Below are 13,834 nucleotides of genomic sequence, written 5' to 3'. Positions count from 1 at the left end.
AGACTCCCCAAATTACAGTCTGGCCGGCGAGAGTTGTCCAATGAAAGAGCAAAAGAAGGGGCAGAGAACCCTGCGCCAGCACGGTTTGTAGCCAGTCACTGTCCCCCTTAAGCACCTCACACCCTCACTTAGTCATACAGCATTTTCATTTGTATGATTCACCGATAAAAGTCTTAACAATTTTTCTCAGTGAGGACTGTAGGAGGAAAGAAAAGCATGAAAAGGTAATGATGACAGCAATTTTCCACTGGCCCTTCGCACTTGTTGTCCCTTCCGGCTCCTTTCTTCACGGAAGCCTTTTGTTTACATGTGATGTTTCGGACCTCTTATGGCGAACTAGGCCCTCTGCCTGTCGTCAGACAACTCTCGGCAGCCAGACTGTAAAATCCTCAAAGTGCGAGGTGGCCCAGGGAAAGAAACCGGCCCCCCTTGTCTGAAGTTCACACACCCCTGGCTTAGTTAAGGGTGAGCTCAACCCTTACCTAACCCAACCAATCTTTGGGCTAAATAGTAGTTAAAAATGAATGAGTGTGGTATCATATACTGTTGAACCCCACATTAAGATGGTTTGAGTTACAATGGATTCCAATTACAATCTGAGCTGATTTGGCACACATTATTTACTAAAGATGCGCAAATGTTATCCGTGAATATTCAAATACCTCGAATACTAGAAAGTATTCAAGATCTCGAATAATAAGTACGATCTCGAATACTTTGAATTTTGCACCATGCGCTGTCGCACGCACGTTATTGGTAGTTGACTCGGAGAAACGTAGAGGACTGTTGTCATTTAGTGCATGCAGCACCATTTTAGGCAAGTTGTCTAACTAAATCAAATTCATGGATTAGAGTGGTGAAAAGATATCATTCGACGTGGGGAGCTGATAATGATTCGGGGGGAGAAATCCAAAAATCCCCGGTTTCCCCCACGAAACGCCTCAAAAATATTTAAAATGGCGGGAAAAAATATCGACTTTTGGGGTACCTTCCGTAATGCATTGAGCTACTGCTCCCGAACCGTTCCTTTCATTGGAAAGATCATCGTGAATTCGAAGACTGCAAGTATGCGGGCTTCTCCTGATGTCAGTTTTATTTCTTTATGCCGAACGACACCTCTGCAATGACGTGTCAAAGTTGATAAAGGATCGAAATTTTCATTAAAATAATATATAGTAAGTTGTGGGCCCCTGGCTGAATGCATTAATACTAGAGATGTGCGAATAGTATCCGCGAATACTCGAATACCTCGAATACTAGAAAGTATTCGATATTCGAGATTTCGAATAGTTATGCGAAAAGTACCGCCTCGAATACCTCGAATACTTGAATTTCGCGTCATACACTGTCGCACGCACGTCGTTGGTAGTGACTCGGAAAAATGTAGAGAACTGTAGTCATTTAGTGCTCGCAGCTCCGTTTTACGCAAGTTGACGAATTGCATCAAATTCGTGGATTTTAGCGGTGAAAAGTGTTCGACGAGGGGAACCGAAAATAGTCGGGTGAAAAAATCCGAAAATCCCCGATTCCCCCCACCAGGAGAAACTCAGTGCCGTGGGATAGCAACCTTAGGGCATTTCCCACGATCCTCTATCCCCCTCCATTCAGCACTCGCCTCAACCACTCTGACGCTTTCCTCTTCTCCGAAATGAAGCAAAAGGTCCCAGCTCGCGCAAGGATCGTATTACGAAGACCCCTGCTTCGAAAAAAATATCGAGTTACGAGAACAATAAAAACGTGTTTCACGCCCTCCCCCCTTTTCTCACCCACTGACCTTTTTCTGGCTACCTGCTTCGAAGTTCCCCATTTCTGGAGGTCAACTGCTGTGTGAGTACCGTGGGATACTTACATTAGCGCATTTCCCAAGGTCCGGTATCCCTCTCCATTCAGCACTGAGGCTTTCCTCTTCTTCAAAATAAAAAAAAGGTCACAGCTCGCGCAGGGATCATATTACGAAGACCTTAGCTTCGAAAAAATACGCGAGAACAATAGAAACGTATTTCGGGCCCTCCCTTTCCTCCCCCACTGACCTTTTTTTTCCTATCAGCTTCGAAGTTCCCCATTTCTGTGGAGGTCAACCGCTGCATGAGTCATCTATTAGCACAAAGGGTGTCTAAGAATGACTTTCGTCAATTGATGTTACACCTTTATTGAATTGAAATATTAGTAATGTGCGCGTAATTTCAAAAAGAATAAGACCAAACACGACGTATTTCTGAGTTTATTTAAGCATTTTACGCAAAGAAATAAATGTCAAAACAGGACGGAGACTTAGCATTCTGGCGAAACTCGATATGAGCAGCAGAGCTTCTCGGAAGTTGATGCGGTATTTTTTTCCGAAAACATATATCAAGTTACAATTTATGAGTGGTGCTATAAATCTTTATTGTTACAGTCACAGACAAAAGGATATTTTCTCAGAATATTTGGTTTCTCCCTGATAGCAATTCCAATTCATCTTCTTATCTCCTGAGAACTCCCAAAGATGGACTGAAAATAATTGAAGAAAATCCGGTGGAAAAGAGCTTGTATTTTGCAAAATGCCTCAGATTGTCAGCTAGCACTTGGCAGCAGGAGTGGGGGTAAAGCGATGTTAGTTGAATTAATTATATGCCCAATTGTTTCCATAAAATTAAATTATTCATTAATCAGCTAAATTCCTGTTCGAATCATTTTAAGGAAATCAAAATTACTCCCCAAAATCTTGTGTTGCCTGCTGCATAGGCAACCGAGTCAAACATTCCAGCATTCATCATTTAGTATTCGAGGTATTCGAAATTCGAGGTATTCGAATATTCGAGCTATGATTTAATATTCGAATTCGATATTCGAATTCGAGAAATCTGCTATTCGACCCATCTCTAATTAATACACAAACATTCAAAAAATTATTTTCACCACTTCTCATTCTATGGTCATCCAGGATGAACCCACAAGATGGTACTCCCTTTTTCAAATGATGAGACGTCTTCCAGAACAGAAGCAAGTCATAACATTAGCTGCCTCTAACCTGAGTTTAATGTAGACGTAACTCCATCACAGTGCGATACTATCAAGCAATTGATTGATGTTCTGGATGTTTTCGAAGGAGCAGCATTTCTTGTTAGTGGAAGTGCAGTCACAGTTTCATAAGTTATCCCTCGTGTGAATAGCATTATTAATTTCCTAGATAATAAGAAGTTTTCGCACATTAATCTACAAGGTTTCGTCAATAATTTGCTGTTTTCCACTAAAACTTGGTATGAATTCCTGGAAAAAGAACAAATATTCACTTTGCTACTATTCTTGATGTACGATTCAAAATCAGTGATTTCCAAGATTCTAATAAAGCTGAGATGATAAAAAATCAGTTGACTTTTGAGATGACAAGTCTGTCTGAACAAAGTCACCCATCAAAAACAGATACCTCAGGAAAGTGCAACCGAAAATAGCTGATGTAAAACAACAACAATCAATGTGGGGGAATTTATTCAAAATAAAAAAATTGATTTTCAAAATGTATTTGATACGTACCTTTTTTATTCATCAAGTGAAATAGAAGAAAAAATTATGCTTAATGTGCTTTGTGCAGTTCAAGTATTCGAGGTATTCGAAATTCGATATATTTGAATATTCGAGCAATGATTTAATATTGGAGTTCGAGAAATCTGCTTTTCGACCCATGTCTTCTTTTTACAATTTCACTTTTCACTGATTTTCTCTCCACTCGCACAATGTCATTAATTGTATATTTCTATGCCATATTTGTCCAAGAAACCCATGATTTAGCATTGCAACATTTACATGTACTAATAATAATAATTTATTTCACCGATTGGCAAGAGTACAATTGCATGGCTACGTCATAAAAAAGCTAATACAAATATCAAATAAAAATACAATGATGATGTGTCATCAAGATTTACAATTTACATGGAAACAATAAAAATAATTTTTCTAAATACATAAGAATTGATGAAATAAATAAGTACAATACAATTGTATGGACAAAATAAGATGTCAACTAGCATCATGGAGATTATCATAATTACAAATTATCTTCCATATATTCGGAAATGCTGTAATAGTACTTTTTAGAGAGGAGTTTCAGCTTGTTCTTAAATACATAAATTGAGGTGCAATCTTTTATTTTGTCAGGGATTTTGTTAAATATAGCAGAGGCTGAATGCCTGGGACCCTTTAAACAGAGGGAGCTGGAGTACTGCTTGTGGTGTATATTATTACTTGATCTTGTGTGGTGATGGTGGAAGGTGGCATTAGAAGGAAATTTATCAAGGTTTGCTTTAATAAAGTTGGCACATGTCAGGATATAGAGAGAAGGGAGTGTTAGGATTTTTGATGCAGCAAAGAGGGGCTTGCCAGGGGTGCGGATAGGAACTTGATGCATAGTCTTAATTGCCTTTTTCTGAGCAGAGAAGGCTTTTTTGGCAGCAGTTGAATTTCCCCAAAGCAATATTCCATAGGAAATATGAGCATGTACTTTGGCATAATAAACCATTTTCAGGGTTTCAAATGACACAATAGGAGATAATTTCCTGATCATATATATACTGAGCTCTTAAAATTGATATTTCATTTGGAAGTAATGTTGATTTATCATGCACAATGGAGTTTGCTCTATACAGTAAAACCTCTATGTAGTGAACCTCTTTACATCGTAAACCTCCATACTTCGTACCAACCCTCTGGTCCCGTCAGATTTACATGTAAATTTATAGGCAAACCTCTATATAGTGAACCTCTTTATCTCGTAAAACCTCCATATATCGTACCAACAAGACAGCCCCGAGACGGCCTAACTACCTCCGCAAATCGTACCGAGACAACTAGAGACCATTAATGCAGCCGCGATTACCTACATGGAATGACAATTTCAGCGATAAATGTTTCACGCTTATTTTTTTCTTATACACCTTTAATAATGTTCACGTTCACCATTAGTTAGGGCATCCAATTATCCTAATAATATTAAGTGACGGTAAATGAAGACAGAACACATCGTTTTCTCTTGAATCATGGTCAAAATCGCGCGATAGCACTCGCTTTCTTTTACTGATGGCTTTATTTTCTTGTAAGTGCCTACATACTATGTTCAGTTAATAAAAGAGGCGACCAGCGCAGCCTATAATCACTTGCTGACGGAAATATTTCAACTAACTTCACTCCCATCCATGGAGACAGAATTACTCGACCGCATTGCTACTTCCGCTTCTAAAATTAAAATATTTCAAGAATTTTCCGCGACTTGAAATAAATCAAATACAGTTTCGCAATTATTTTATTCCCATATTTCCCGGTGTAGCACTTTCTTGCTACCGCCTTGGTAATTTTTTCAATGCTTTCGTGAACGATCGTAGTTTAAAATTTATTGCGCTTAGCGACAGTCATATGTCTTGCCTGCGTATTTATGCCGCGAGATCTGACTATTCCATCGGGAGTCCGGGACGTCAATTTCTAGCAATACTGAACGAACATCAATCCATGCGCGGCAGTGTTAGGTGAAGGAGGCAGCTAATTAGCTGATACGCGGTAGGGCATTGAAATTTTTTACCGTCGCCGCCGCATTCTGAAGAAGTTCGCCCAGCATTCTCACCTGGAAATCACGTCCTTTCGCAGACCAAGCGTTTCTGTGTGCCCTCGACAGAGTTTTTCTTCGGAACGCTGCGTGCATTGTATTTTGGAGAGAGGGAATTCAACAAAATTTTCAAAATTACGCTCAATTTTTTGTCTATTTTTTGCCGCAGTCACGTGTTTATTTATTTTTTTATAATCTTTAACAAGTCACATGTTATAAGAATGATAAGTCAATTCTAAAAGATATATTAAGGAGTATTTTCAATTAATTGCCATAAAATATGAAAAAATATGAAAATTACTTAATTAATCATAGGATGATTATATTTATTTTCTAAAAAGGCCTCTTCAACAATTTACTTATACCTTTGTGTAATCATTAAATTGTAAATAAATGTTCAGTTATGCATACCTATATATTTAAATATATTAATATATTGGCTTAAAAGACAGTAGCACCTTTCATTTCCCAAGGATATGAAAAAATGGTGCCTACCACTAAAACCTCTCTATAGTGAACCTCCATACATCAAATTGCCCAAATTTTGGTCCCCTCCATTACGATGTAAAGAGGTTTAACTGTATTAACTAAATTGGATTAACAGCATAAAGCTAGGGTCTATAATTTTTTAGTGTTATATTTTATTAAATACCTGTACCAACCTTAGCTATTGTATTTAGGAAACGATTGGTTCAGTTCTATGGCTCTCATTCCGATGGCTTCAGCTGAGAGCTGGAATCTGAACCAAATTTTAAAAAAATCTGTGAGGAAAAAATTTGCAAAGACCATTTATAAAAATTTTTTGCTCACTGAAAATGATGGCTTGGAATTAGAGCATAGTAAATTACTTTTTTATGCCTCACAGCCATGCAGCTATTATCTTATAAAACCATTTAGTGATTAACTTTATCACATTCTCCTTTGCCTGTGTGTGAAATGAGATGTATTCCTCTCCGTTATTAGTCACATAACCGTAAGATAGCACTAATTTGGGTTTTTCTATCTGTAATGGAGTTTTTTAAGGTAGATTTTGTACTCAATAACTGCATGTGTACTATTAATTTGTTTAGCAAGGGCTTTTTAGCTCTTTCTCTGCACATGGTATGTGTGAGTTAATTGTTTTATTGTGTAAAATTTTGCAAACCTGATTGTATGGCAAACTTGTATATTTCAGATGTTAAGCCAATATTGGCTAAAAGCCTTTGGGAAGCACCTCTGTTAATTTCACCCTTGAAAGCCAGCCCTGTCCCGAAAAAGAAAGATCTTTCCAGTATTTCTGCAGTTGAGGAGAAAATGTTGGAGGAGATGGAAGTTCCTCCCTTGTCACCTCTCTCCGATGATGTCGTCGTGGATGCATTGATTGACTTCCCTGATTCTAGTGATGGGGAAATCAATGAAACTCCCGATTATCATTCAACACCAAAGAGCAATCCAGCAAGGGATGTGAAGGTGAATGAACAACAAAATTTGGTACAGGAATTGCCCATTTCCTGTGACACTGTACATAAACCTGAAGATTCATCAAATCATCCACCTGAAAAGAATGTCACGGAGCTCTGTTCAGTTCACAGTGGTAATGCAGGCACTGAGGATGCAGCAGAATTAGCAGTGGATTTATTGCATGGAACGGGTGCCGCCATAAGTACTGAGTTCATCATTGATGAGGGAATCGAGTTTACTGTTACTGGGGATGGTTGCAGTATTACACCATCACAGGCAGATTCGAATGGTGTGGCCATTTGGACTGGTGGCAGTGATGATGGAGGCACACTTGGACCTTCCCAACTGAGGGAAAAATTAACCCTTCTTTCTTCTGCTTGGAAGGCAAAAGAAGGATACTTAAAGAGCTTGCTGATAGAGTGTAAAGAGTCTGTTGCTGCCGTAAAGAAGAAACCAGAAAAATGTGAGTAGACTTTTATTTTATTTCTTTAAAATTAAGGTCCTTGTGTCATATTGTCTTGATTTTTGATAGCTTTTTCTGTTAGCCATTCCGATAAAGGGGTCATTTACTCAGACTCAAAATTGCAATTATTGAATAAAGTTTGGTCAATCGAAGGAAAAGGTAAGTTGCAGTGGAAAAAATCGTCCTTATCCAACCATGCTCTCTTAAGTTGAAATTACAACAATTTGAAAGTTTCAGCCCACTTTTCATGAGTTGATGATGTCTTCTACTGGTTTCAGTTCATTAACTCATTCAGGGAAAACTACCCCAGGTATATGTTACATCATCAACTTATCCCTGAAAGGGTTGATGCCACAAATATTTTGCCCCTATTAGCTTGAGGATTGATGGATTAGGAGATGGAAGCAACTAATTAAAAAAATGGAAACTACAGTTCTCTTCATTTTTCAAACTGAAATGCAATCAACAATTAAAAGAAATTGATGAATGAACCAATTACAATATCTATGACTTTGGAAAGTCAGCCTGAAATTGATGGGGTTGGGGAGGGAAAAGCAAGGTTGTTACAGGTTTGGGAAATCAAGAAAAAGTCAAGGGATTTGAAATAGGTCAAAGAAAAGTCTGTGACTCTTTCCTGTGACATCATGATGAAAGAATCAAAATAACCTCCACGCTTATGCTGTTTGAGGGCGATCTTGGATCTGGAAAGCCATAAATTTGCCTTTGGAAATAGATTAATTCAGTATAAAACATTTATGGAATCTTTCGACTCAGTGTTTTAATGAAATAGACGTTTTGTTAGTATCTCATTGTGTAGCAATGTTAATATCTTATCAGCAAATATTTATTTTGTTTCCTTGCGTCAACTGTCAGTCAGTTGTTTTGGAATCCAGTGCGCAGAAAGTTTTCTGTTGCCTAACAATTGAGTACAGAGAAGGCCTTGAAATTTCAGGAATTTTTTTCTGACAAATCACGAATTGTGTACCTACAGTTTTCTCAAACCACTTCATCAACTTGTTGCACTGTGTGTTCTGTGGCGACAGACTTGCGTCCTTGTCCCCCTTCATCATGTGCATCGACTAAACCATCTTTAAATTTCTGGAACTACTCATGCGCAACTCTTGTCTCTTAATCAGTTTTCTCCATACACATGGAACATTCTTTCACTCATAGTGGAAGAATCAATTGAGGTAGCCATGTTTACGTGACTGTAGCTCAACACAAAATGGCATCTTGAACTCGGCAGTGATACAGCATGTGGTGGGGGAGATTCGCAAAGAACTACTGCGCATCATGTCTACCTACTGCATGTGTGATTATTGTACAAATCAAATGGAGGTTGAATAAAAAACATCCATCATAGTTCCTTGTATATTTAAAATCTTGACGTATTGTTTGCTATGCATCATGTAAGATTAAGAAAAACATTTAAAAAAGTCATAGTAACATTTGCTATATTAACTGTGGATATAATATATTTACTGTGTACATATGCACTAAGTAAGGGCATGAAAAATTCTTATGGTAATGTAATCAGTATTTTGTTTATCGTAGCAATTATTTTTAATTGTAAAGCATTGGACCATAAATGCCCCTAATAAATAAAATTTTGTTGAAGTGTAATCAATAGAAAAATCAATTTAGCGCAACTTGAAAAAAGAAAGAAGTTCCATTGAAAAGGCTTCCCAAGAAAGGCATTTAGTTTTCACACCATTGCCATAAATTCTATCCATCTGTGGGGATCCTGTGATTGTAAGAGGCTTGGCAAACTTCATCTTATTTTGCTTAAGCGAATTGGGTAAGAGGTGTTTATGAACAGGAAGGAGCTTATGAGAGGATTGTTATGTATGAGTTTAAAGAAAAGGTAGGTGAAGAGTCTGATCTGGAGTGTAGCTCTCTATGGTTTGGAAACATGGACACTTAGGCAGGAGGACGAGAGAAGACTGGAGGCATTCGAGATGTGGGTGTGGAGAAGAATGGAGAGGGTGAAATGGACGGAGAGGAAAAGGAACGACGAAGTGCTGGATATGGTTGGCGAGGAGAGAAAGCTTTTAGATGAGATATGGAGGAGACAGAAGGGATTGATGGCGGGAGTACTTAGCTGGGAGGGGATGTTGAAAACGGTGCTAATGGGTAGAATGTTAGGTAAACAAGGGAGAGGATGGTTAAGAATAGGGTTTTTAGATAGAAGGAAAGGGCGTAGGCCTTATTGTGAATTGAAGAGGGAAGTGTCTGAAGGGAGGGCAGGCTCCCAGAATGCTTCTTAAGCACTCCATAGAAACCCACCTTAATCGGTATAGGGAAAACATTTATTCAGCAACCCAGTCCTTGGGAAATACATAATGCTTTAGCGACCGACTTCCTTCTTTTCCTTCCCAGGTTGTTCACTTTGCCTTTAAGGATTGAGTGGTTTTTGTGGGGCTGATGAGCATGGGGGAGGAAAGATGGGGTGGGGGTCATTGCCAAGGGCAACACTTCAAAGAATTTGTAGGTCAAAACGTCTTTAGTGAGCTTCCAAACTCTTTTTGATGGGTAGGGAAGAAGTTCCTCGCTTGTCACTCGGATTGTTTGTTGTTCTTTGCCATGGAGAAGTGGTTCAGGGGCATTGCCAAGTTGGCGTCAGTTTTCGACTTGGAAAATTTTTAGCTCCTGGATGGTTAGATATTTGTCCCTGGAGCTGTACATTTCTCTTATACTTGTTTATATATATTTTTTGGCATTGTTTAGCGTAAGGGATGGATTCCAATGGGCTTTTGTGATGATAGAATTTGAATTATATGAGACCATTTTAACATGAAGAATATTGGGATGGAACCCTAGTAGCATAGAAATATTTGTAGCTAGTTTCTCAGACACTGCATATACATATTCCAGTTACAAGTCATGGAAATACTGCTACATATACACAGTAATTTTTAAATACTAAAATAGTTAGTACACACTTTCTGAAGGCTGTTTTATGTGTTGAAGAATTCCTCTGTACTATATAATTAGAATTTCCTAATAAAATAGGTGAGTTTGTGGGTGGGTTTAACTTTAATGGTTAATCTGTAGAAGTCCGTGGGATTTCTGGGGTTTGGGGGGACCCAAATTGTTCTATATTTCGAACTTAGTGGGTGAACTATTTGACCGATTGTTCTTCACTTTGATTGCTTACCCATCGATGCTCGATGCGATGTATATGCTTGGTTTAATTGACTCTCCTTATCTTTTCCTGTGGCCTCTGTTTTTATTTCTCTCCTTTTCCTCTTTCCTTTCCAATCAGCTTCAGCTAGTTTTGTTGTTGTTTACACTCTATTGAGCTGTTGTATCTAAATGAGTGAATGAACCGAAAGTCCAAAGATGTCATTAACTCATGTAAGGTGATTGCAACTTGTTTTTATTTTAAACTCATTAGAGGATGGCTGTAAGGAGATTTTTTTGTCGTGACCTATCTTTTCCTTCCATCTACCTAATTCTCTTGGTGAACTGCAGTTTTAGGTCAGAGTTTACAAACTCGTTGTGTATTAAACATATACAGTAAAACCTCTATGTAGTGAACCTGTTTACATCGTAAACCTCCATACTTCATACCACCCCTACGGTGCCATCAGATTTACATATAAATTTATAGGCAAACCTCCATATAGTGAACCTCTTTATCTCGTAAAACCTCCACTTATCATACCAAGTAGACACCCGCGAGACGGCCTAACTACCTCCGCAAATCGTACTGAGACAACTAGAGGCCATTAATCCAGTCGCAATTACGGACATGGAATGACATTTTCAGCGATAAATGTTTCACGCTTATTTTTTTTCTCATACACCTGTAGTATACTGTAAAATTCACGATGACCATTAGTTATGGCGATTTTGTTCCATATGAGAGCATACTTAACAGTAAATTAGAAAAAAGGATCCAACTAATAATTTTAAGTGACTGCTGAATTAAGAGAGATCACATTGTTTTATCTCAAATCATGGTAAAAATAATGCAGTAGCGCTCTCTTTCTGTTATTATTAAATAATAAATATATGTTCACTAATGCATGTATGTTAGTTTAAACACACAAATATAATGGTTTAAAAGACAGTAGTGCCTTTCATTTCAGAAGAATATGAAAAAATGGTGTGTATCACTAAAACCTCTCTATATTGAACCTCCAAACATCAAATTACCCAAATTTTGGTGCCCTCCATTACGATGTAAAGAGGTTTAAATGTAACATTCCGATTAACTGTGGTATAATTTACAAAACTCGCACGCTCCGCGCGCTCGTTAAGGGGCTCCGCCCCTTAAAATCCCGGTTCCGGCTTCGCCGTCTACATTTGTGGTCGTTCGAAGACTTTTGAAGTTCGAATAATCTCAACACGGCTAGGGGCCGGCTTCGCCGGCCAGGGGGTAGGGAGGTGCCCCACTCATTCCTCGGAACGGCTTCGCCGTTCCTCGCTGAAGGGCGGCTTTGCCGCCTGGGGGTTTAGTGTGCCAGAGGGCGAGGGCATTTCGGAACTGTTTCACCGTTATTCGTTTAAGGGGCGGCTTCGCCGCCCAGAGGTGGGGGGAGTCCACAGCGGTTGCGCCGCTTGAACATCGGGGCGGCTACGCCGCCCGGGGGTTGCTGAAGCTCCCCCTCGCCTACGCCAGTTCCTCGTTGTGGGGCGGCTTCGCCGCCTTGGGGTTGAGGAGCCCCCCCGCGGCTGCTCCGCCTAGTCCTTATAAATGGTCTTCCCCACCGAGAGGGGTGCCCAGGGGGATTCGGGGATTTTAATGTGTTATGCATGCGGTCACCAAAAGTCCACAGTGATCATGTAGCGATGATTGTAAAAGGTAGTGCAATGCGGATTAATAGTGGCGACAAGTACCCATAAAAGAAGACTTAATGGCAAGTTTTTCATTTTTTTTCGGGGGATTCCTACGGAATACCGGGGGTTTTATACTTGTGTTAAACCAGTGGTCACTAATAGTTCTCATAAATTCTGTGCCGATAAGTCCTAGGGGACCGGAAGAGTGGTCTTACGATTCTTTTCCCTGGAGAGGCTATTTATTAGAAATTTTTTGGGAGGTTTCACGGGGTTATCGGGGGTTTTAATAAGTGGTAGGGGCACCGGTTAAATTGTGTCGAAAACTATTCGGAAAGGCAACTTTAAAATTATTTTTTCGGCGATGTTCCAGGAGGTGATCGGGGGTTTTCTGGTATTTTTTCCCGTATGGTTTACGGTGGCTCGCCCTCACCAAATATTCCGGATGTAGAGCTCAGAGGGCACGGGTAGTGCGGCGTAATGTTTGCGAGAGGTTCCCAAATAGGAGACACATTTTACATTTGGGGGGGATTTCACGGGGATACCGGGGGTTTAAATGTGTGTACTCCTGGCGGTCACCATCCATTCACATAAATTTCGGGGGGATGAGTCGTTGGGGGCGGTGGAATAGTCACGAAAAGTACCGAAAAAGTAGACTTATTTGAAAATTTTATTTTTTTGGGGGGGGGGCATGTATGTGGGTTTACCGGGGGTTTATAGGTTTTTACTGCCAGCGGTCATCAATCGTCCACATCAATTCCGTAGCGATGAGTGGTAAGGATTGGAAAAGCGGCGGAATTGTGACGAAAGGTACCCGACAAGGCTACTTATATGCTAATTTTAATTTTTTAGGGGGTTTCGGGGGGTTAAAAGATGACGGTACTATATGGTCACATTCATTTACTGTCATGTCTAAAAGAATTGTGCCCTATGACATCCATATTTCGAAAGTAATACAATAAAAAGCAAACCAGTCCCTGAAAAATATTAGCAGTGCCCGCCATTTTATTTTTCGAGGTTAAATCCATTAAATAATTATTAAACTGTTTATGTCTTCTGAAAGACAATGCATAGCTGTATGTAACTACAAAGTTTGAAAGAAATCGGTTGAGTTGAAATTGACAAAACCTTGTGTTAATCTTTTGAAAATCGTAATTTTCGGTGATTTTCGGAATATTTTAATTTTATTCTCAGTAACCAAGGACGATGAAAGAAAAACGGTACCTACATTTCGTAGACTATGTTATGAGCATATATAATAATCATTTTCAATATCCTACACCTGTAATTACGACTAGGGGAGCGGAAGTTATGAAATATTTTTCGAAAAACCAATTTTTGGACGCCATTTTGGCAGCAAATTTCTTTAAAAGAAACTTATAACATTACATAAATACGTTACTACATTTACCAGCTTTCAAAAAATTCATTAACATTCCGTGTGGCACGCACGGTTCGCGCGCAGTAAAATAAAAACCGGAAGACGGTCCCCGGAAAAAGCGCGATTTCGGCCATTTTGTCGTCCTAGCGACGACACGTGGCGGAAACTTCCGGTTTTCGGATTTTTCCTCCGA

The 13,834-nt window shown here is 39.3% G+C and overlaps 1 protein-coding gene across 2 annotated transcripts in view; it reads left to right on the top strand.

The window, feature by feature from the left end:
* The window catches only part of LOC124161059, a 57,557-nt gene that overhangs the window by 25,268 nt on the left and 18,455 nt on the right, over positions 1–13,834 (top strand). The window contains exons 9-10 of one of the 2 annotated variants that reach the window (XM_046537226.1): positions 6,750–7,024; positions 7,140–7,292. In XM_046537226.1, coding sequence (XP_046393182.1) covers positions 6,750–7,024; positions 7,140–7,181 — 317 coding nt within the window. In that variant the 3' untranslated portion in view covers positions 7,182–7,292. Of the gene's footprint in view, positions 1–6,749; positions 7,479–13,834 lie in introns of those variants that run through there. The other variant, XM_046537225.1, reaches the window with a different exon arrangement.

This window comes from Ischnura elegans, chromosome 6 (assembly GCF_921293095.1).
Source record: "Ischnura elegans chromosome 6, ioIscEleg1.1, whole genome shotgun sequence".
Taxonomy (NCBI): Eukaryota; Metazoa; Arthropoda; class Insecta; order Odonata; family Coenagrionidae; genus Ischnura; species Ischnura elegans.
This window is presented reverse-complemented; position numbering and strand designations above follow the sequence as displayed.